A 26138-nucleotide genomic window follows, 5' to 3' on the forward strand; every position below is an offset into this window, starting at 1 on the left:
TACCAGCAAGTTAAATTACTTAAAATCAAGGTTTTATCTGACATCAATGGTGTCATATAGGAGGTTTTGTAATATGTCGAGGTTAAAGAACAGGTCTTTCGGGACACTGAACTGGATTACATCAGTGTCACCAACAGATTTTAGTAAGATCAGTTATAGAACCTCTTATCTGACATAACTGAATTTACATCAGTGTCACCAACAGGAGGATTTTAGTAATACTGTTATAGAACCCTCTTATCTGACACTAACTGGATGATGTACCAGTTCACCAACAGAGAATTTATGGTTAGACAAAGTTATAGAACCCTTCTTATCTGACACATAACTGGTAATGTTACATAGTGTCACCAACAGACTGGATTTTGGTAAAGAGCAGTTAAAGAACATGCTTTATTGACCTAACGGAATTTACAATCTAGTGTCCACAACAACGAGATTTCTTTTAGTGGGCGAGTTATAAAACTTTCTTATCTGACACTAATGGATTTAATCAGTGTCACCAACAGAGATTTTGGTGAGTCAAGTTATAGAACCCGTCTTAATAGTCACTAATGAATTGTTACATCATGCCACAACAGAGGATTTTAGTAAGATCAGTTATAGAACTCCGTCTTATTCTGACACTAACTGGAATGTTAATCAGTTACCAACAGAGTTTGTATAGAGGAGTTAAAGAAAATGATCTTATCTGACCTAATGGAATGTTACATCAGTGTCACCAAAGAGGATTTTGTTGGATGTGATTATGACCCGTCTTATCTACACTAACTGGAATTTACATCAGTGTCAACAGAGAATTTTTGTGAGATCAAGTAAGAACCCGACTTATTGACACTAACTGGAATGTTACATCAAGTCACCAACAGGGATTTTCTGGTAAGATCAGAGATTATAGAACCGTTTATCTGACACTAACTGGAATATTACATCAGTGTCACCAACAGAGGATTTTGGTAAGATCAGTTCATAAACCCGTCTAATCTGACATAACTGGATGTTACATCAGTGTCCCAACAGAGGATTTTTGAGTGAGGATTCCAACAAAACATTCACTGACACTGACTGGAATTTCAACAATCATGTCCCACATGTGACTGTCGGTTAAGCGATTATGAACCCTGTATTATTGACACTAACGGAATGTTATCGTCACAACAGGGTTTGGTGAGATCAAGTTATAACCCGTCTTATTGACACTAACTGAATGTTATCATGTCACTAACAGAGGATTTGGTAAGATCAAGTTTAAACCCGTCTAATCTGACACTAACTGGAATTTAAATCAGTGTCACCAACAGAGGATTTTGGTGAGAGCAAGTATAGAACCGTCTTATCTGACACTAACTGGAATGTTACATCAGTGTCACCAACATGAGATTTGGTAAGAACAGTATAGAACCGTCTTATCGACACTAATTTGATTTTATCAGTGTCACAACAAGGATTTGGTTTGAGATCAAGTTATAGAACCGTCTTATCTGACACTAACTGGAATGTTACATCAGTGTCACCAACAGAGGATTTTGGTGAGATCAAGTTATAGAACCCGTCTTATCTGACACTAACTGGAATGTTACATCAGTGTCACCAACAGAGGATTTTGGTGAGATCAAGTTATAGAACCCGTCTTATCTGACACTAACTGGAATGTTACATCAGTGTCACCAACAGAGGATTTTGGTAAGAGCGAGTTATAGAACCCATCTTATCTGACACTAACTGGAATGTTACATCAGTGTCACCAACAGAGGATTTTGGTAAGATCAAGTTATAGAACCCGTCTTATCTGACACTAACTGGAATGTTACATCAGTGTCACCAACAGAGGATTTTGGTAAGAGCAAGTTATAGAACCTGTCTTATCTGACACTTACTGGAATGTTACATCAATGTCACCAACAGAGAATTTTGGGAAGAGCGAGTTAAAGAACATGTCTTATCTGACACTAACTGATATTTCCTGCAGAAGTCACATTTACCTGTATATGTGACCTTGACCTTTGGCTTAGTGACCTGGGCCAGGCTATGCATGTCATTTTGATGAGGTTAACAACTGAAGCCAGTTTCATCAAAATCTTCCAAGCAATCTTGACAATATGGAGTGGACACAGAATTATCCATTTTTACCTTTCACCTCCAAGGATGACCTTTGACCTAATGACTTGGGTTATGCACTCTGTATAAGGCTAATAATTAATGACGTAATTTTTATGAAACTCTTACAAGCAGTTCAGAAAATATGGTCCATTGGAGGAGACACAAATTATGAATGGACAGCCATGTGTGACTCCAATATTGTAGTCCCCATATACTTCATTTCTGGGGTATAATAACCTGATAGTAATAAGCAGTCTAGTGGTTGTTTCCTAGTTATGATCCTAGAGAAAGTTTAACTTAATGGGGGGGGTATTACATTAAATAAATTACATTAAGTAAATATTTCCTCTAAAACAAGAGCCTAAATAAATGCTTCCCAATTTCCATGCAAAATGTAAGGGGAAATGTATACCGAGTATTTTGTAACTAAAGATCCTTGACAGTGAAATGTGTTGTTCCTTTTTGCTATAATTATCTGTAAGTTTTCATAAAGGACAGGTGCTTAAAGAGTATATCAATAGTATCAACCCTCAGAACTATAAGTAACAATCTGTAAAGTCAAAATCTCAGATCTAACCATAAATCTCTAATTATCTTATGTTTGATAGTAGTAAGACTACAGTTACTTAGTACCAAGCAAAAATTACTTTATAATCTAGGTTTAAAGAAATAATGTATTTATTATATATTTGTCTCAATTACCACTGTTAATACAAGGTGAAAATAAAATCTTCAAAATCATCAGGATTATTTTATTATGTTTTATTATTCTTATAACATTATTTTTTTCTTTTGAATTTTTATTTCTACACAATTATCAGTCAGGGGTGTAACTGTTTCAATTTATCGCAGTTTATAACCCATTGGAGGTATTGCATATACAGTAAACCTCACTTATAAGGAACTCGGACATAAGGAACATTCGGTTATAAGGAACAGTTTTCAATTCCCCGACTTTATTCCTTCTTTATTCAATGTAAAAATCCTCGGTTATAGGGAACTCGGTTATAAGGAACACTCGGTTATAAGGAACACTTTTTTCCTGTCCCAAAGTACGAAATTCAATGGAAATCACCTCGGTTATAGCGAACAGACAAAACGAATAAAAATTATTAAAAACCGGAAATAAACAGGAGAATCGCTGATGACGTCTGAGTAACGTCGGCACTTTCACGCACATAAACACAAATTATTTCATTACTATGATCTCTAGTTTGTTAATTCACGGACACGATAAAATGAAAAAATATAATATCATCTTTAATATTTACCAAATACTAGACGATTATGTATTATGCTTCAGTCTATATACTCGTAGATAACACACTTGTGCTGTTTAATTTATATATCTACATTTGTAGAGACTCACAAACATTTGGACACATACATTTTGAAAAAGGACGCTAGAAAATCCCAAACGCGATTCCCCGAGGCACATATTTTTGCCATGCGCGTGCTTGCTCAATACACAATGAATTACATTAACGGAAAACAGTTGCGCCTGTTAGTCAAAAGGCGGAGTTTACGGCGACTCTTTTTTGCTCCTGGCCAATCAGAGATCCACGTTTTCTAATAGGTGAATGGCCATTTAAGGCACATGTAGTATTGTGTGTTTACGTATTCTAATCAACACGCGACAATAATTATGTAACAAATAATTTGGTTTTTAACACGTGGCGTACTTGAGTTTTGAATTTATCGTTAATCGCGATAATTGGATTAAATGATGATTAAAATTAGAATTACTGCAGGACAGTCACAGAACTTGATTGTGTTGTTTTTTGTAGCCGTTCCCGAATCAAGTAAACAATAATTGGCTTACATTGGTTTCAAAATGGATACGATACGAAATATATTCCCTTGGCCGGATTGTTTGGTCATTTTAAGTATAGAATTTCCTTTAAATGGACAGACTCGCAACTTTCTCACATAAAGATTCATGAGAGAGAGAACACATTACCTTTTTCAAACCTCATTCAAATAGCGTTCGCTATACAAATTGTGTTCGTTATACCAACCTCGGTTACAAGGAACTATTTCGCTATACGGATATAAGGAACCTCGGTTATAAGGAACAATTTTTAAAGGTCCCAAGCTGTTCCTTATAAGCGAGGTTTACTGTACTTTCATAACTTGTTTCAATTTAAGGTTTTATCATAAAATATTACAAAGCCCTCCTGTGCCAATTCCTCATTTTGAATGATACTAATGCAATTATTTCCCAAGTCCTTGAACTTTTAGCTTTCCAGCTATGCAGTAAAAATTTTTCTGCAAGGCTGATAAAGTTTTACGCAAAAGTTTTAAAGCTATAAAACTCTTAACATCCCATTATGATGCTTATCAGGTCATGATCAGACTAAAAGAGAATTGGATTAACCACAGTCTGCTACTAATTTCACTTTAAAGGTCACTTTGTGAGAACAACAAAAAGACTTTTTCTGAATAACTTACCTGAGTTAACTATATTTTATAACTAATACAGGTTATAAAATGCTTGAACTATGTTGAAAAAGTAACTGAAATAGGTTACATAACTAAAAACAGTTACACCCCTGACTGATTATAAACTTTAAAATGTGGTCAATCAAATTTGAGCATCAGAAGTTCATGTTTTGCATATTCTGTTGCCAATTTATTCAATCATATGTTACAATTGGTTTCTGCTTTTTACATATAGAGTTAGATTCTTATCAGAGCTACGGTATGTTCATTATTGACTTTATCTTCTCCCTTTATTTTTATTTTTTTACTTGCTGCTAATTTTCAATATTTTTTATGACCAAATCAGATTCGTAAATATTAATAAATTGGCTTCGTATAAATTCACTGAATAAAGTTAAGTAAACAGGTAACATATGTAACAGTTTTTGGTCTGTACAAATGGCGCTTTGATGTAAATGGGAGAAAACTTGCTAAATGCCATACCATCCTATTTAAAATTAAGTGTTATATGTTATATATATATTCTGTTGATTATACCAGAAAAGACAATAAAACGAACAAAACTAGAAAGTTTGTAACAATAAATTCAGCTACTTATCGAATCAAACCCCTAAAAATATGGTACGTATCATGTAAAAGTTATATAAATCTCATATTTTATCTTGGAGTGCGTTTGATTCGGTCAAAAGACAGAACACTAGTGTTACACTTGCCCATGCGCAGTTTACTGTCGAATCGAACAGGCTCGAGTCAGGTCGAGTTGAGCGTAAATATGATCAATCAAAAGGATTTTAATCAAAAGGACGCATCTACATTAATTCGATAAATTTGCATTGTTTATCAACAACAGCTTCGATGCAAAGGTTAAACTTTATTTACAATCGGTACAAATTGTGCTCAGTGCTAACCTTTCACTTTCCGTTGCTATGCCGTCATTTTGTATCAAGGCAATACGCACATTTGCACTCCCCATTGCGGGAGGAGCATGTACTTGACCTCTAACCTCGACACTAGCGTTGCACTACTCGCGTTCGATTGGCGCTAGTGTGAAAAATCCACTTGACTCTACCCGAATCGAACACACCCTTGGACTGCTTGCTACTCATGGGTAGGAAAAATTGGATAAGTCGGTGGAAGTCCGGACTGTGACTGTTGTAACCTGGGTAACCGTTCTAATCAGGGTCAGGCTATAAACAGGTGATTTCTAATCGCAGCTTAATCTGTTAATGCCTACACGTCAGTTTCATGTTTCTAGTTACCAATGCTTTGTCACTTTCACTTATTTGTTACCCCACCCATCACATTTGCATTACAACAGGTGCCCGTTATTCAATTTATAAACTGTAACAATAAAACTAACGTACATATAGAAAATATTAATGTTACAATATTTAAAAAAGACATATTTACATTCGAGAATCTGATAAATGTCAACAAAAGACAAAGGCAAAAAGCAAAAAATTGGAAATTTAACATATTTCTGTCTTTTCGCATGGGCGCAGACATTTTGAAAGTAGTTTCGTCCGGCTGCGCATGAAATTAAAAGAAAAATGAATCAAATTGATAAAGATGTAAATTGTCAGAGCTAGAAGCATATAGTTTTGTACTGTGTGTGAAAATTTTGCTAGTAGTTAGAGAAAATAGCTTATTTAGCATCACACTATTTCTAAATAAGGGTCTATTTTTTTCTACCAAAAAACCGGAAGAGAATCCGCATGTTTGTTGTCCTTAGCTACAGAGCAAATTGAAACGGTGCACAATTTTCTGCAGCTGTATTTAGCTAACCAGCAAAATTTCACACCAAGACCCCACGTACATCCGATGCCGTAGTGGCAAGATGACGACAGAAGATGCGAAAACCTATCTCTCTAAGCGTGATATTCCACGCTTGTTTGAGGTTTGTATTTTTCTTTCCAAGTCAATTCAAATGAAATATTATTTTTGCCTTTTTATGCTTTTGATATCATTCCTTGATCTCAGGATATATACTTAACCCTTGATGGTCATAATGTCCATGAAGGTTTTATCATTGATTGCCGTGGGTTTGACTTACACCGTGAAGGCAATGACATTGGTCTGAATAAAGGAAGTGGCTATTCTTACTGTCACGTAGAAATAGCCTCGCAGGCTAATTCTTACGTCTCTCCCATAAAATAGTGAAAAGCCCACAGCTGTTATTCCAACGGCAGTTTTGTATAAAATATATTGTACTGAAGTCATTCAACTGATTTATTTTTAACCGATTTTGGAAATGACATGTAATCACATTTGGTCATTGTGTTACAAATAAAATATCAGGTCTGGATTGATGGAAATATGCCAAGCTTATGTGTGAGACAAACTTCAAGTATAAAACTAAATTTAAGGGCAATAAACATGTTTAGAGTGGTAAAAGATTTGTATTGTTGTAAAAAAATTTGCATTTATATACACGAAACATAGATCTAACAGTAATACATATGTATTTACATCTACATCTGTACAACCAGCAATCGTTTTCCGATTTATTTAGAAGACAGATTTCACTTAAATAAGTATTTTACACCTACGATAAATTTGTTGTATTTAAACTGTTTGTTTATGTAACAAATTGAAGTAATAAAATGTAACAAAATGTGTTATACTAGGGAAAATCACTTCCTTTTCTGTCTTCTCTGGATTTTCTTACTGGAATTTTAAGTAAAGAAGTTGGATGAAATTATATCATTAAAAATTTAATGAATATAGTACGATTTGAAAAAACACAAAACTGCCGTAGGAATAACCACCTGTGTGCTTTTCACAATTCGTACAAGAGAAACGTAGGAATTGACACCAGCGGGCTTTTCACTAATATTCTTACGGGAGGGCTAGGCTATTCCTGCGGGATGGTAAGAATAGCCACTTCCCTGAATAAATCGAAGTTTGCTTATAAATAAATAAATGGACATGAACATGTATAATGTCATAGTGACGGAGTAATCTGTAGTAGGAGTTATGTTTTATGACTGAATTTATAGAATTCAGTTTTGAAAAATACAGATATATAATGCAATTTCTGTCCAGGGCAATATTAGAAAACTTTATGGATCCAGCATCTGAACTGGTATTATATATGATCAAATGCCATTCCATTAAAAAAAATGGAGAACTGTTTTTTACTCAAAGATGTAAGAGTAAAAGCCCAAGACTCCGGAGCAAACAGTGTTTGATGGATCAACCATGGATTGAGGGAATTACCATGGAAAAGCCCTAGAACATAAAAAATATGCCATTGAATGAAGGGCTTCCAAGTAGCTTGTTCTACTGCATTGTTGATGCCTTCTGTTTCGATGTTATTGTGTGATTAACCGTATTTTTAATTAATCTTTTCATCGCATGTATGAAGTTAAAAAATACCTCCTAGTAATTTGTTATTTAAAACTTTACATTTAGTTGCACAACTGTTATCTTGTAATTGTTATACATGTAGTCCTCTTTCATTTTTTAGAGTCTTATGACTGGTCTAATGTACCACAGACCACAGGATCATATCAAGTACCTGATAGATTGCCTACAAAAAGTTCATGACAAGGGTCAAGCTGACATTACTTGGAGTTCTTTTGTTGACATTCGTCGGACAAAGACCCCACTTCCTCCAATCACAAATGGAACAGCTAGACCATCTTCAAAGGGATCAAGGCCTACATCAAGAACAAAAACTCCAAAAGGTATAGCTACAGTAAATCTAAGTACCAGTATTCAACTTCAATATTTCATCTTCTCCAAGTTAGGCATAAAAGATGCTTCTTAAGTTTAATTTTTTAGAGTTTACTATCAGATACACATTAACTGAAACTGACTAACAAATTTTTGCATGATATTTTACAAGTTTCAGATTTTCTATTGAATGATAGGGCTTCAAAACTTTTGCCATCACTGCTTAGTGCTTTCTAGGTACAGGCATATAGTATTTTACATTTTGTTTTGACTTGTTTCTGGCAATATATAGCACTTGGATGCATTTGATCTGTCCTAGGTGAAGGTCCTTTTGTAAGGATTACAACATTTACTAGAGCTATTGAAGGTACATGAAAGTGTGCTGAATTATAACTCAAAATATAAAACACTTGCCGTCATGTGACAGTTGAATTTATACTAATCTCATCTGAAATTCCATTGAGAACATGATTGCTGTCACCTTTTCTCATCATTTTGAATCACTCACTCTTTACACCAGAAGTTAAATTAACTCACACTGTCTTATGATACTTGCTAAAACTTTATTTTTACAAGAGTCAAAGTTACAAGTCATAGTCTACAGACATACTCAAATTGTTAAAGACAGTTATAATATTGTTCTCAGAAATAGCATTTTAATCACCAAAAATTACTTTAGAAGTTGAAAAAACAATTTTTTTGAAAAATTGTAAGGATATTGATACCGATAATTTTAGCATTTTCGAAACGTCTACAGAGATTACATTATCTTGAATGCAACTGATTTTGTTAACTTTTAAACTCAACCCTGTTACAAATTATATATATTAAAAGATATTACAAAAGTAAGGGTTTTTGCCAACAACATGAAAACCCCAAAACTTTGTCTTTTGTACTGAAGATTGGATAATTTCCATTTATACTCTTATACTTGTGACCGTCAGTAAGATAAGCCACAGATTCTTAGCAGAGAGATTAGGTTATTGGCCGCTAAAAAGTCAGTTGCTAAGTGATTATCCTGTCTACAGTATGCAAAGCTGGAAATTTAGCAGAATTAACAAACAACATTGATGTTTTTATTGCACATTGATACTAGATGAAGAAATACTAACACTGAATATGGGAAACATTGAAGAGTCACTTAACAGAGTTATTGCTCATGAAAGAGTTAACTCTCCTGTTCAGAGTGGAGCTATGCAGGGAAGAGTTAACTCCCCTGTTCAGAGTGGAGCTATACAGGGAAGATCACCTGGTATAACACATAATAAACCAGAACAGGATATTCAAGCAAGCTCAGTTCCTTTGACAGGTTTGTTTAGGTGTTGTGAATACATGACCTAGTGCTGTAGAAAATGTGTCTTTCCTGGTATCAGTGAAGATCTCAGCTTTTGTTCCAGAACTATACTGTGACCTGCATGTTTTATTTACCATTATACACCTGCTTTATAAGATATAATGTGATGATTTTTTTCAGTTACGTATTCTAAACGTTTGCACAAAAGTAGAATAATTGTTACTTTTTCTTCTGTTTTATATCCAAGGATTTTGAACTTGCAGCAAAAGAACAAGATTTTCTTAAACAAATTTTTTTTGGTTTAAAATGAATCTTTGAAAGTGTTAAAAACTTGAATTTTATAAAGAGATCCCATAAAGTATAAATGCAATGATTTAATTTGAAGGTCTGAGACACTGAAATGATGAAGAAAATGAGCATTCTAGATAGGTATTTACAAACATTTTGACCCAGTCTGATATTCATAATATATATCAAACTGAATGTAAATTTTATTCTTTTCATCTGGAGTAGTTAACAAGAGTAAATTACAGCATGTTTACAGTTTACCCTGCCAGTTGCTTTCTGTATGTCCTATACTGCATCACCTAAAAAACCTGTCCACTGATTAAAGTTGCAAAATTGTCAAAATTCCTGCATTTTTAGCTGCAATTTTTCTTTATATTTGTTACCATTCTGTTCTAAAATCTTTTATATTTATCCCATAGTGTTGTTAGCATGCATATTTTCTGTTTAACTTGTTTATGTTTTAAACTTTTATTTAAAATTTTAGTCGCTGTATGACTTGCTGTATGAAACTCAAGTCCAAGTTACATTTTACCTCTGACACTGTGTTTACGACAAATAAGAATTACTCTATGTCTGGAAAAGTCTTTATTTTGGATACATCTAGTGTAAATAATTCTAACTCTGATGTGATAATAAAAGATTCACAGGAATGTACATTATTCAATTTTTACTTTATTAGTTTTTTAGCCAGGACTTCATGACCATGTATATACCTTCATAAGTTCCCATTTTTTTGTGAGACCATACCTCTTGTTTTTATCTGTCTATGGTAGCTGTATCTGATGGAAAAGAATCATTTTATAATTTCAGAGGAGAAGACACCCAGAGAGAAAACCTCCTCGCCGCTCCCTGCCATACCTACATCAACAGCCCCAGAGAAAGTCAGTTTACCCGACATACCTGTTGTTATTGTCATGGGTAAGTTTGAATTTACTCAAGAACATGCCTTAGGTAGCAGAGTTTGGAAGGTTGGAAAAAAGGAAGGAACTTAAAAAAAAAAATTATGCTTTTACAATTACATGTAGTATGTTCTCTGCAGTTTTAACCAATATAATTGTTTCCCTCATAATTTTCAATTGATAAAATTTAATATGATACTTGATTTTACATAATTGTATATGATTACTGTAAAAGCAGATATTTTCGTGAAGGTTTAATTTTCGCTATATTTGTGAGGCCATAGATCTAGGAAAATTAATCCTGGTATAAATAATTACCATTAGTATAATTCAAATTCAAACAGGGTACAATTTTTACAATTTTGCAAATGTCAAACCTTGCGAACATACTCAAAATTTCAAATTTGCGAAATTTTGGCCCAGCGAAAATATGTGCTTTTACAGTAACTGCTTTTGTTGCCTTTAGTTCTTGTATAATTGCTATTGTTATTCTACTAGATAGTAGTTAAAAATGTTAAAAGTTTTAACAAAATCTGTTTTCAATACTTATTAAATCTGTAAGTCAGTTCTTGCCTAAATAGGCAACAACTTGAAATTTGAAGCAACAGAAATTACTAAAAGATCATTTTCAAGCTTTCTAGATTAATGGTCAGTTGCATAGTCATACAACTATATAAAATGATACTACCTCCTGGTATGAAGCAAGCTATAAAACCCACCACTAAATAGACAGATAGATTTTCATAATTGTACATACATTTATTTAAATATTTTGTGAAAAGATGGAAGTATGAAAAATTAGATATTAGAGTTTGTAAAAGTGAGGTTATAATTATTCCTTGTCAATTCTTACGTTTTGTTTCTGCAAATATTTCAGGACCTCCTGGATCAGGGAAGGATAGCCAGGTTGATAAATTGTTGACGCGGTACCCTGGATGGCATCATCTGAAAGTTGGCAAGCTTATAAAGGAAGAGATACAGCGCCACGGTGAGGCTCATACCAAGTGGAAAATGACCAGAGATCTGCTGAGCAGAGGGGAAGTAGCACCAGAGGTAATTGACAGTTCAATAAGTATAATATTCTCTCTACCTTTTCTTACAGGGGTAAATATGCATTTTGTGCCCTCACCCCCACCCCCCTCTCCCCACCACACACACACACCATGGTTGGGGCATATTGGGGCCTATAAATTTGGTCTTGTCTGTGCTTGCATCCATCCATCCATCTGTCCAAAGTTTGTGACACGCCTAGCTCCAAAAGTATTTGACATAAATTGATTCTCATTTTGGTAATATCTGGTTGACTTTTAGAAATCTTTGCATGATATTTAACATTCTCAGCATTCGTCTGTAAATGTGTTTCAGGAAGTAACAATTGAGGCATTGTTGGAAGGAATAAAGAAAGCATCATCAGCTAAGGGCATTGTTATCACTGGTTACCCAAGAAACATGCAGCAAGTCGGAGATTACGCCAGATTTGTATGTTATCTTTGTTTTTCTTTTGATGTCTCATTTACCATAATGCTGCTTTTCTTTCTTAAAGATAGAGCTTATTACTTAATATCTGAAATAATTACGCTTCTGGCATTTCTGAGAAGAGCAGAAAAAGAAAAATAAGTATGAAAAATATACACAGATTCTTAAGTTTAAATGTTGAATACAGAACAGTTCTGATTATATGGAGAGGTATTTTACCATAAAATTATCATGTACAGGTATCACGAATTGATGTTGTGTTCATGATAGACTGCGATGAGTCTAAAGCTATGGATAAATTGCTACGCAAGGGACGTACATCTAACAAACCAGAACATTCTATGTCAGCTGTCACAACCAAAATGAACTATTTCAAAGGTAAGTCAATCTGAAACAATTTGGACAAGTTGTTTGAAGCATAAATTTGATAACACTTTCAGGTAAGCAAATTGATAACAGATTTCTTATGCATTTTTGCTTCGTGCTGCTTAACCATTAGAAACTTGGCTGCAACTGCCAGAATAATGTAAGCTGGTCACCACATGCCAATAGACCAAGGCATGCAAGGTCGCATCAAAAAATTTAATGTTTAGATTTCATTTCATGTCCAAACAATACATATTATGAAAAGAATTTAAAAAAAAAAACAACCATTTAGCGGAAATGTAAGCCATAAAATGATGATGTGAATGTTCAAGAGGTAGATCAGTGTGCCTCATTTTATGATAATCTCAGGTAATTCCCTTGACAGTTATAAGTTAATTAAATTCTTATTTCCACTGATTTTCTTTTGGATGTATACAAATCTTGTTATTATTGTAGCAAATTCACTACCATCAGCTAAGTTCTATGATGACCAGGGTAAACTTGTTATTGTTGAGGGAGATGCAGATGATGAACAGGTTCAGTACAAGTTTGGTCAGGCATTTGATAAACTCTTCTTCAAACAGCATGGCTCACATCCACAACGTAAGTAAAACTTGTCGTCTCAGATTATTTAAACACAACATTGATTTGATAATAATAATCTTAAGAAGTTGCATTCAAATTTACAAGTTTATAGCCACATGTATGCCTCAACATTGCTTTCAACTGTTACACAAAGCCGTCCTCTGCTTTCATTGACTGACAGGCAAAATCCTTTCAATTTTGTTAAGTAAAAAAGTTTAATTGGAAAATGATAACGTGAATATGTACTTTGTCAGGATGGTTTATAAGATTCAGAAACTATGGGATTCCACAGCAAATTTATGTATGTCAAGGAGAAGTACAGCTTTTTTGCAAAAGAATGATATATAAAGGCTAGCTAATCTAAGTTCAAAACATGTGCGCCAAGCTTTATTGACAACCTTTTAAGTTTAGCTTTCTTCATGATGAACTACAAGCTAGTTGATATAAGTTTGTTTCACACGAGACAGACATGCAGGAAAATGAATGAGCCGCGCCATGGGAAAACCAACATAGTGTGGTTTAACGACCTAGCATGGACCATGACGCCTTGCGTTTCGCGCAGTCTGGTCAGGATCCAGCTGTATCGCTATTAGTTTTCAAAAATTCCATATTAGAATCTATTGAAAGCAACAGCATGGATCTTTGACAGACGCGCAAATGCGCAGGCTGGTCTGGATTCATGCATGGCTGCAACCCACTATGATAGTTTCTCAGCGCCGGCTCAAATGAAAGAGACTAACTACACAGTGCAGATTATATCCAAGTGCAGTCTGGTAAACTGCCTCATTTTATTAAATTTAAAAAGATAACAAGATGTTAAAATAGTGTTACAATATAATTGTGTTTATATTCATCAGAGGCAGCACCACCTAAATCTGCAGGGTCAAATGTACCAGAACCAGCAACATACAGTAAGAGGTATGAGGATGAGAGTAAGGATGGTAAGAAGGAGGACAGTTTTGTGGATGATGGAGAGGAGAAACCAATGTTTACTGGGCCGGTTCCCCTACCTCCAGTAATCTCAGAGCAAGATACAGGCAGGAAACCAGACCTTCCAACATGTCCTATTATCTTTGTAGCAGGTAACAGATTCCTATCCTGTTATTATATTGTGTCAAATTTCCAGAAGCTATGATGACTTTGCAAAAGTTTAGATGTGTTTCATTATAAAACTATTATGTCTGAAAGGTATAGTCAAAAAACTGTTCAGTTGATGATAGAAGTGTTGAAATTAGAAGTTGAAAACATATGACAACTTTTATGCAAATTTTTCAGTTGAATGTTGATATTGTAAAGTGTTCAGCATTATTTGTGTCCATTACGAATGTGTTATTACTCTTTCAGGAGGCCCTGGTAGTGGTAAAGGTACGCAGTGTCAGAGAATTGTTAAGAGATATCCTGGTTTTGTTCATTTATCAATGGGTGACATTATCAGAACAGAGATTTCAACAAAAGGCACAGCGGATGATAAGTGGGGCATGATCTCAACTCTTGTATCGAAAGGAGAAATGGCTCCTGAGGTAAACATACTAATTCAAAGGCAATGTAAATGATATTTTTAGCTTGTCCGATTTTTGAAAAAAATCTATGAGGTATTGTTGTCACTCGATGGTCAGCGTCTTTGTTTAGGTCCACCTTTTTTCAAAAACCATAAGAGCTACAGCTTTGAAACTTCGCACACTTGTTTGTCATTATTAGATGACCTAGTATGCCAAGAACCATAACTCTGATTTGCATTTTGTCAAAATTATGACCATTTTTGTACTTAGAAAATTTGAGTTTCTTGGTTAAAATTTTTATTTAGGTCTACCTTTTCCCAAAAACTACCCTGAAATCCCGAAAATAAGCCGGTTTCGAAAATAAGCCGGTCTCGAAAATAAGCCACCATTTCACTACAGGCAAAACGGGCTCATAAATAAGCCGTACTCAAAAATAAGCCGTTCACCTTTTTGTATCAAAGTTCCTTTCCCCGGGATTTGAACCACCAAGCTTTTGTTTTCAGTCCTTCTTGTATAATTTCAAGAAATTCTTGATGTAACTGAGAGTCCATGTCTGGAAATAAAGCTCTCCGTCCCGAACCGGTACTTTTAGAACCCTTTAGGGAGTTTTTAATGTCTGCCTGGGCTTTCAGCCAACGTCTAACATTAGTTTCTTCTATGTTAAAATGTCGGGCTGTGTCTATTACAATGTACTTTATTTTTAACATTTCCAACTGACAACGTTTTGTAATGAGACACAACTTTCAGTTTAAATTCCCTCATATAGCTCCTACGATTCTGTTTTGGCGTTTCCATTTCTTACAACTTGTAAAACATCATTGTACATGTAATTATACCGCTATATTAGAAAGCCTATAAAACTGTTAAATTGATAACACCCGCATTGTTTGTCACGTATTGTGTAAGTTATTCATACCCGTTCACGGTTTGGCGATTGAAACATAGGTGTATTTGTTTGTTAGGCCAGACAAAACTTCTTCTATGGGTAATTATGTCAGAAGTATAAGTATTTACCGACATCAATGTTTTTACTATAAATCAAATGCCGGTATGAAAAAAATGGCACTCGAAAATACGCCGGTTTTTAAATCGTTACCGGATATAAATAATTATGTACTCGAAAGTTCGCCGGACTCAAAAATAAACCGGTCTCGAAAATAAGCCACCAAATCCTTACAAAAATTTAAAATAAGCCGCGGCTTATTTTCGGGATTTCAGGGTATAAGAGCTACAGCTTTGAAACTTAGAGAAAATGATTACCAGTAGATATTGTTTGATAGCATATTGAAAATTTTGTTTTGTTTTTTCTAGGAAGTGACCATAGATTTACTGAAAGAACAGCTTAAAAAGAACAGTTCAGCTAAAGCTTTTATCATAGAAGGTTTTCCAAGGGATAAAAGTCAAGTAGAAGCTTTTAATAAACATGTAAGTACAAGACTGTTAACTTTACAGCATTCTCTACCAGTCCTATATAAACCGTTTGTCTGGAAAAATGAAAAAGATCCATATACCATTACGAATTAAAAAGTCTATAGCATGTTTAAAATCATCTGCATTGGTTAGAAATTTCAAAGCCAAAATCATTTTCTTGATGTGTCAACAAGAGTTTTTTTTATAATCTTCAACACTGCCAAATTGATTGCCAGTCTTTGTAGATATGAAGAATACTTGTAACTTGTGATTCTCAAACTTGATTGGTACATTGCTAATGGTCATTGGATGACCCCAGGTGATTTTGAGGTCATTTGGTTAAAGGTTAAGGTAATGGTTATTGTTAGTACAAAAAAAAAATAATTCCACTCAATATATTGAGAAACCCTTGACCTACAACCCCTAAACTTTGCAGACACATTGCTTATGGATAGTGGGTACCTACTACTGGTCTTTATGTTGATGAGTCAATGTCATATCTTGAGTGGTATTTTTGTTTATGTTTTACAGATCGGAGGCCTAAATTTTGTGATATTATTTGACTGTGAGGAATACTACATGCAGACACGGTTACTTAAGCGTGGCCGGGAGAGCGGCAGGGTTGACGACAATCCATCTGCCATAGCAAGCAGGCTTAACTTCTACAAATATAATACTTTACCAGTAATGAAACATTTTGATGATGAAGGAAAGTTAGTTGTGGTATGTATTTCTTATAATTAGAAAAGATTCTTTATATCAAAGTAGATGGCATTACAATTATTATTATACATATAATGCTGTTTTATAAAGAAAAGAAAAGCAACTTGTTGATGCAATAATAATGCTAAATGGAATTTGCTGAACTTTTCCTTAGATTTAAAACATGTCATGCAGTTTATAGAAATGACCATCTATTTATCTTTATATTATGTATTGTTTTTTTTATTATTATTTTCAACTTTTTCTAAAAAGAAATTGTGTTGCAATTTGTTAGGGGAAGGGGTGCTCAAAATGAAAGTCAAAATTTTGACTTGGGAGTACTTATGCCATTTGCTTAAGAACACAAGTTAAATGTTGTTTTAGAGGTCAGTGATTTAGAATTTCTGAATATTTTTATTATACATTTACATTTTAAGTCATTTCCATCAAGAAAGTAAAAAGTAGCGTTTTTATTTCCAATTTTTGTCACTTCAGTTCCCTTACTAAATCATTGCTTTGAAATTCCTATAAATAGATTTTTTCACGTTTTATAATTTAGCAGCAAAAGTTACATGTATTTCCTTTTTTTCTTTCATAGAAAATTTGTTGCATGAAATATACATTTCCTTTATTTAACTTTTACATACAATTTTGGCATTTTCAGTCTACTATTATTTTTTTATGAGAAACAAAGCACATCAAAAAATCTTAATAAGTTGCTTTATAGAAAATAAAACTTAAAATGGTGTGAGATTTTACTGTTTTGAAAAACTCTTTTTGCTGAAAACTTGTGTTTCAGCTGATCTCTGGCATGATTTTAATATATTTGCAAAGTTGTTGGAATTATAAATTAATTATACCTTTGAAAACTTCCTAATTATGCAGACAGAACAGGCATACTTTCACTAACATAATTATGTACAATAGGACTGTTTTATCATTTTCATGATGGGGATTTACTTTGGTTTCAGTAACCAGAATGCTAAGAAAAGCCAAAGAGAATAGACTAAATGTTGCTGAAATTAAAATAATTTCATTTTTGACATTTTTTTCAATGTAAATTTGCAGAGAAACATTGCAGATGTACGTATCTTTGCTTGTTGTAAATATTTGTTCACTGTTAGCTTTTGGTGTCTGCTTTTTGTTCTTGTTGAATCAGTTGTGTTATACGCCCGAAGGGACATATTCTGTTATGGCGCAGGTTTCCGTCTGTCCTTAGCAATTTCATGCCTGCTCTGTAACTCCTGAACTGCTTGAAGGATTTAAAAGAAACTTGGCACAAATATTCGCCACATCGGGATGACGTGCAGAGGGCATGTTTCGGATGACTCGCGTCAAGGTCAAGGTCAAGGTCACACTTTGGGTTCAAAAGCCATACCTTTGGGCGTATATTGCTCCGCATTGCGGTGTTCTTGTTGTTTGTGTTGTACGCATAGATGCTTCTATACACTGTGCTTATAGGCAGCCATATTTTGGACAAGACTTTAATTTTTTTTCATTCAAAGTGTTTTTAATTTTTTTTTTCACCATCATAATAGTGTATACAGCTTTCATGTTGGTGCCAGACAGGGGATGTAAACAGAAAAACATGGTTGTGTTGAGAAATCAAGGAAAAGCATTTTGTTTGGTGGATTTAACTTGGTTCTTTTATGTTATATCCTTAACTTTAAATGTAGAACTGTTGGCAGAACTTAGAAATTATTCTGAAAATAACTTTTTTCTACAACTAACCAAAGTATAATTATTAGGAATGACGTCGAGAAGGTTATAAAAATCTAATTTTCCAGAAAAATGGATTCTTTGATGCAGAGTTGCATACTTTACTCAAAAAATGATCATATATATGTTTGCTGCACTTTGCTTCAGGCTATAAAACTATATGCACTACTGTGAAATCTTTAATTTTTGTGGGGAACTAGTTTTCATCATTGATTGAATCCTTAGAATTACATCTGAAATGAACAAATGAAATTCCCATTCAGTTTGTGTTCAGACTTTGTAATCTACAAGTTCATGTTCCAACAAAAATCATTTTATCTCAAAACCACAAAATTCAGTCCCACAAAATGAAATGATTTCACAGAAATTGCTTCATATGCCAGTATTAGTTGTGTAGAAATTAAGATTATGTCTTTCTCAGTACCAGCATGCTGGTCTATATCAGCAACTGACAACATTAACATGCTAGTACAAAGCCTATACATGCATTCTGCCTGTCCTAGCACTTGTAAGAATTTTTCATAAATAATGCTTCTTCAAACTGACAATTTTTTTCTTATGAGTATCGATTCTAATGAGCTTGGCATTGTTTGTGTTTGTGTATATTGTGCTTAGAAATCTCATCTTTGTCACAAAAAGGATATATTGTCATGTTCATTGAACAATTCCTTGGTAGACCATTGGTTTCCGATCAGTAGATGAAGGTTTTTAGACTTACAGCTAAGTGTAAAAGGATATACCTCTGGTCTACAAAGGAACCCCTTTGTTTTGAGGGTTGATAAGGGAATGGTCAAGATGACCTCAATTCTGAAAACAGTTTCTTATTACTAACCTGAGAATGCTTAGAGCCCACAAAGACATATTACATCCAATTTCAAAGAGGATGATTTCTTGCAGTTTGAAGATGGCTCCTATTATTTTTGTTGTCAGTAGATCAAAGGTCAAGGTCACACTAATATTGAGACTGGAAATGGCTTCTAATCTCTTGGGCCTACAACTGCCATATATTACATAAGGTGATTGTTTATGGTCAGAAAATGATTTGTTTTTGGGATAAGTGATTCAAAAGTGACTGTTAAACTTCATAGTATGGTTATGTGGTCACCCTGTTGTTTTTAGGATCAGTAGGTCAAATAGGTCAAATGTCAAGATTACAGTAATCTCAAGACTGAATACCTGTAGAATGCTTAGGCCTACATCCCAAATTTCTATAGGATTATTTCTTTTGATGAGTTGATGACTGCTGTTGGGTCAGGGATAGTTAGGTCAAAGGTCAAGGTCATTGGTAGAGTTGAATATTGTGGTGGTCTTTACCAGTTACAGAAGTCAAACTTGACAGAATGAATTTCTGTTTTCAGTAGAATACATATAGGGTGATTATGTTGGAGATGAAGGTCACTGTGAAACTGCAAATTAACATATTCAGTAGCCCCAAACTAGCCATCATGGCAAAACACATGCTTCAGTTATAGTTCTTGTTTTGCTTATGATAGCATAGGAAACTACATAAAAGTTTTGTTTGAGCAATATTCAAGTTTATTGAATGCTTTCTTTATGAGATTGGCATGTGGTATTGTACTAACCCTGAAACAAAAGGTAAATGTGCGAGGTTTAACAGTTCCAAGTAAACAATCAAAATTATTTTAAAATAGGTAGATGTACTGCAAAGTAAACTTATTTTCTAAAGTGAATAATTAAAGTTTTACATATTAAAATTGTGTAAACCTCTTGGCTTTTGAAGCAGTCATAAATTAAAGGTGTCTTTTAATTGTGACATTGCGGAAAAAAAGGATAATATGCTTGAAACATTATATAGAGCTTTTTATTCACATATTTTGAATGACATAATCCACTGTCATTTTGTAGTGCAGTTTAAAGATACGTACTGTCATGCATGTTGTAGTGTGAAAGCTAAAACTAAAACGTTTCTGATGTGAGCCTGTATGATTATCAGCAACTTTTATTTTCTGAACTTTAGCCATTTTTCAATGTAAGTCAGTCATTCTCAACCTTAATTAGTAACTAGAATTCCATTTGTAAATGTCTAAATGTTTTATTCAAATTTGTAAGAAATCTTGCAGTTGGATCATACTTTTTCATTGTATTTCTTCTACCTGAAGTTTGTAGCTTGGTCAGTTTCTAATGATGAATTTACCTCTGTTTTACAGCTGGATGCAGATCGTGACATGGAGACAATGTTCTATGATATCAGTCAGATGTTTGATTTTGCCTTCTTTGGTAGAAAGCCTGGAGATGAGGTATGTATCTAAATGTATTGAGAGTTGTGTTTCCTTACCTGTAGCGTGAAATGTTTCTTTCAGCTGGATCTTGGTTATAGACATTCCACAGGAGATCAGGGAAATGGAAAACAAATATTTAAAAATGAAAATAAAAATTATGAATGTTGATGACTGCCATGTTGTTACTTTGATACAGCTTTAGATCAAGGTAAAACTAGTGAAAGAAAATGTTCTTATCACACAAACAATGTCACAGTCATCCAAAACAGGTATGCAGTAACTAACAGCTAGTCTTCATCGTGATCAAGTAGTGAATATTTTTGTTATGAAGATGCTGCACTACCTTTGACATCTATATTGCTTCAAGAATATATAAAATCATGTGACAGTTTAAGGAAAAAGCTTGAGGCAAGTTTCATGTTATTAAGAATTACACATGGTTGGCACAAGCCTTGAAAGTGATTCTGTTCTTGAAAAGTCTTTGATTTAAGGTGTTTCCTTGAGAAATCATTGAAAAGTACATGAATTCTAAAAAAATGCTTGAATTCGGAAGAATAAAATGACATTTTAAAATCCATAAATGTACTGACCTTTTATAATTATTGTGAAGAAATGATCATATATTTGGTACAAAACAAATTGAAGACAAGCGAAATTGCAGTCTATGTAAGCAGAGAGAGTGTGCCTGTGCGCATGAGGTAAGCAGACTCAGTGCACATATGAAAAAAAAAAAATAGCATCCTGGCAATCATGAGCAAAGAAAAGGAATGTGCTTTCCAGCCTAAGTGGCAGCTGCAGCCCGAAGCAAGATCCTCATAGGCGGTATGCCTAAATAGGGGAAAACACCATTTAAAAAAAAAAAACACTTTAAATAGTAAAAAAAGCTCAGCATTTTTTTAATTTTTTAATTTATTGACATGGTTATTTTTCATATTCTAAATAAGGTTAATAAAGTCTAATCTACCAAATTTGAGCTATATATATACCGAAAAAAGATGAAGTAATTTAATGTTTTCAAAGCGCCCCATGTAAAAACCTTTTTCTGCTATATTCACATAATTATGATGTTTAATAGCAAAAAAGCTTGGTGTGTGTTTATTATCTAATTTATTAACATGTTGCTTTTTTTTAAATGTCGTAAATAAATATAATATAATATATATATAATAGCAAAAAGAAAGAATTCCATTTGCTTATTATTCAATTTATTGACATGGTTATTTCTTTCATATTGTAATTAATGATAAAAGACTCATATTATACGAAATTTGAGCTATATATATCGAAAAATAATGAAGTTATTAAATGTTTTCAATGCACATCATGAATTTTTTTTTCACTTTTGCTCACATATAAGGTAGAACAGCAAACAGGCTGGTATTTCTTTATTATTTGAATTATCAAAATTTTCATATCATAATTAATGTTAATAAAGTGATATATAAGAAATCAATGGGAGGCAAAACTGTGTATGTAAGTATTCTATATACTTGATTAATGAGGACGGTTGATAAAATCATGTATAAATCATAACAGATCTTGACCAGATCTTGTTGGTTTCGTATCAAAACACTACAGGTAGTAACAAAATGTACTGAGAGCGTGAGAAAGCATAGGAAAGCGTAGTAATACAAAATTTATGCAATAAATCGTGGAGCTCCTTGCTTTTTTGGCAAAGTATAAACACAACATTATTGGATTATCACATCAATAACTTAAGGACATATTCATTCAAGAATGGCATTCAGAAGTAGACTATACATCACCTAGCAACTTATACAAACACTATAAAACAGTTTTCTTAGTAATATGCAGTGAGTTTAAAAACAGCTAAAAATCTTTCATGTTTTATATTACTAGAAACCATCATTTTCCAACTGAAACTGAAAGAATGAGAAATATCCATCATAATGAAAGCAATTGTATCAATTGTAATGATTTAGGAGACAAATATCATTATATTTTATATTGTCCATTAATTAATGACGATAGAATTCGATATATTGTTAGATTTACAAGAACAAGACCAAGGGTGTTCAAATTTAGAAACTTAATCACATCAAGCAAGTTTAAACTACTGAAAAATCTAAGTCTATTCTGTAAAAGGATTATTAACCATTTTTAGCTCATCTGATTTTTGGAAAAAAAATGAGTTATTGTCATCACTTGAGCGGTTGTCGGCGTCGGCGTTGTCTGGTTAAGTTTTATGTTTAGGTCAGCTTTTCTCCTAAACTATCAAAGCTATTGCTTTGAAACTTGGAATACTTGTTCACCATCATAAGCTGACCCTGTATGGCAAGAAACATAACTCCATCTTGCTTTTTGCAATATTTATGGCCCCTTTTGTACTTAGAAAATATCAGATTTCTTGGTTAAGTTTTATGTTTAGGTCAACTTTTTCTCCTAAACTATCAAATATATTGCTTTGAAGCTTGGAATACTGGTTCACCATCATAAGCAGACCCTGTACATCAAGAAACATAACTCCGTCTTGCTTTTTGCAAGAATTATTGCCCCTTTTGGACTTAGAAAATCAGTTTTCTTGATTAAGTTTTATGTTTAAGTCAGCTTTTATCCTAAACTATCAAAGCTATTGCTTTAAAACTTGCAACACTTGTTCACCATCATAAGCTGACCCTGTACAGCAAGAAACATAACTTCATCCTGCTTTTTGCAAGATTTATGGCCCCTTTTGGACTTAGAAAATATCAGATTTCTTGGTTAAGTTTTATGTTTAGGTCAACTTTTTCTCTTAAACTATCAAAGCTATTGCTTTAAAACTTGCAACTCTTGTTCACCACCATAAGCTGACCCTGTACAGCAAGCAACATAACTCTATCCTGCTTTTTGAAATAATTATTGCCCCTTTTGGACTTAGAAAAATCATTTTCTTGGTTGAATATTATGTTTAAGTCAACTTTTCTCATAAACTATCAAAGCTATTGCTTTAAAACTTGCAACAGTTTTTCACCATCATAAGTGGACACTGTACATCAAGAAACATAACTCTATCCTGCTTTTTGCAAGAATAATGGCCCTTTTTAGACTTAGAAAATCATGGGTAGGACAATATCTATTATACAAAAAAAATCAGATGAGCGTCAGCACCCGCAAGGCGGTGCTCTTGTTTTAAGTTAGAACATAACTCACATCGTCAGAATTAGTTATCTATTAATAATATAAAATACACTTTTGTGTTGTCAAATTACAAGGGGCTTAATATTCGGTGCTTTTGTAATACAGAATTCTCTTCGTCTTTCAATATCTCATGCGACTATATTAGTATGGCCTGTAGCAGGTCTAATCTATTTTCCATTTCATGGTAAGACTTGCTCATGCTTGTACTAATATGCTCCAGATCGACAGAAATTTAATTTTCTATGTATATTTTCATTCTAATATTGGAAATGTATAGTGCCTTGATACAACATGTATATTTTGATTACTATATTTTATTGACCTACAAAATATTAATATTGTACAAATATTTGATAACTGTATAATTAATTGCTATCTTTGAAGATGAATACTGAATGATTATTTGTCTCACGAAGTTTAAGATTTTAATATTCTATATTCTGTCCTGCTTATAAAATGTTATATCATTCTACAAGATATCACATTTATTTCCTGATTTCCTATGATGTATTTCGTTAGTCCAAGTAATGTACTTTATATCTAATTTAGAAAATGGAAATGTCTTTAATATCACACTACCAGTAGAATATTTTTCTCTTGTTTTTCTTCTTCTTTTCTCACATGCTGAAAAGTAGTTGATTTCCAGTTTATTACTGTAATTGAATTGTTCTCTATCTGCGTGTATATGTATGTATGTAACATTGTATATGTTATATACATACAGTTGTGTATGTACATATATATTGCTGATGCTGCCCACGCATTGTGGGACTCATGTCAATCTGAATTGAATTGAATTGAATTGAAATTTTTTACAGAATTACTTTAAAAGGAATTAGAAATAAAAAGAGTAATAAACAATTATGAATGTTCATATATATTGTATTTTACTAATGCTGTTATTCTTCTTTTGCTTTTGCATCAAAATGTCAGAATCAAAATTATCTTGTTATGTGCGCAGTGAAAACTGCAAAACAGATTGTATTAAGTGCGAGGTAAGAAATTTTGTTATTTATTTCTACAATATTTATGTTTCTTATAGTACCAAATATTAGAACAGACTGTTTTTGCTATTAAACATAATATATAAAAATAGCGGAAAGGATTTTTTCATGTTGCGTTTTAAAAACAGAAACTGTTAATAACTTCATCAGTTTTTGGTATGTATCGCTTAAATTCCGTATATTAAACTTTATTAACATTATTTATGATATGGAAAAACAACCAAGTCAATAAATTAAAAAATAAATAAGGTGTTTTTTTTTGGGTTTTTTTTGCAAAATGGTGTTTTCTGCTATTTAGACCCCCTCACAGGGCTTTATGTCAGTCATGTATGAAAAACAGCGCAAACGGGCAAATGTGCATTAACTTCCCATTCAAAGGGCACAAAGCATACGAAAAACGTTGAAATCACATCTTCCTTAGCCAATAATGAAAGTATAAAAATATTAGCCTTGAAAAGCCCTTGAATTTTATAACAAGACTTCTGTATGAACCATGTTAAAGGCTTAAATATGAAGTTTTGTTCCACACTGTTATCATGCATTGTGATTTACAATACAGTTTAATCTAAATACTTCATCTAGGTTAAAACTCTAGATGAAAAACAAAAAGCAGCATTGCTGATAAAAGCCAGTATCCAAGGACGTACTATAAGAAATAAACAAAAATCAAATAAACCACCACAAACTGATGATGATAAGGTAATGTGGCTCACAAACAGCACTGCACATTTTCAGCAAACAGCAATATATAATAATACAGTTATTGTGGACATCGTTTGTGTGTGAATAATTGAGCTATGCCATAGGAAAACCAACATAGTGGCTTTGCGACCAGCATGGATCCAGACCAGCCTGCGCAGTCTGGTCAGGATGCATGCTGTTCGCTAACAGTTTCTCTAATGGCAAAAGGCTTTAAAAGCGAACAGCATGGATCCTGACCAGACTGCGCGGATGCACAGGCTGGTCTGGATCCATGCTGGTCGCAAACCAATTATGTTGGTTTTCTCATGTCACGGCTTAGTATGTGTTGCACCTAGTTAAAATGGCTTTGAGAGAACTATACAGTAATGGATAAGGATATTTTTTTGCTTTTCTTGGAAACAGAAATTGATTTTGCAGTTCATATTTTTTTAATGAGTTAATTTAATTTTGAGAAGTAAAAAAATCTTAGTAAATTTACCTAGCTCATTTTGAAAAGGCAGACTATTAACTACCTTGAAGTGTTTTAAAAACAGTTAAGTAAATTTTAATTGAACGGATCTGTATATGCAATTTACAATAAAAAGCATTACTTATTT

General features: G+C 33.4%; 1 protein-coding gene across 1 annotated transcript in view; it reads left to right on the plus strand.

Moving 5' to 3' along the window:
* The first annotated feature begins 6257 nt into the window (after positions 1-6257).
* Positions 6258-26138, plus strand: part of LOC123547310 (uncharacterized) — a 73431-nt gene continuing 53550 nt past the window's right edge. The window contains 15 exon segments of the mRNA XM_053524624.1: positions 6258-6439; positions 8012-8231; positions 9317-9529; positions 10613-10720; positions 11579-11754; positions 12067-12180; positions 12417-12555; positions 13000-13146; positions 13986-14210; positions 14473-14648; positions 15939-16052; positions 16569-16760; positions 17808-17822; positions 20627-20716; positions 25423-25539. Of these exon segments, the coding sequence (XP_053380599.1) occupies positions 6380-6439; positions 8012-8231; positions 9317-9529; positions 10613-10720; positions 11579-11754; positions 12067-12180; positions 12417-12555; positions 13000-13146; positions 13986-14210; positions 14473-14648; positions 15939-16052; positions 16569-16760; positions 17808-17822; positions 20627-20716; positions 25423-25539 (2106 nt within the window). The 5' untranslated portion in view covers positions 6258-6379.

The sequence above is a fragment of the Mercenaria mercenaria genome, chromosome 15, assembly GCF_021730395.1.
Source record: "Mercenaria mercenaria strain notata chromosome 15, MADL_Memer_1, whole genome shotgun sequence".
NCBI lineage: Eukaryota > Metazoa > Mollusca > Bivalvia > Venerida > Veneridae > Mercenaria > Mercenaria mercenaria.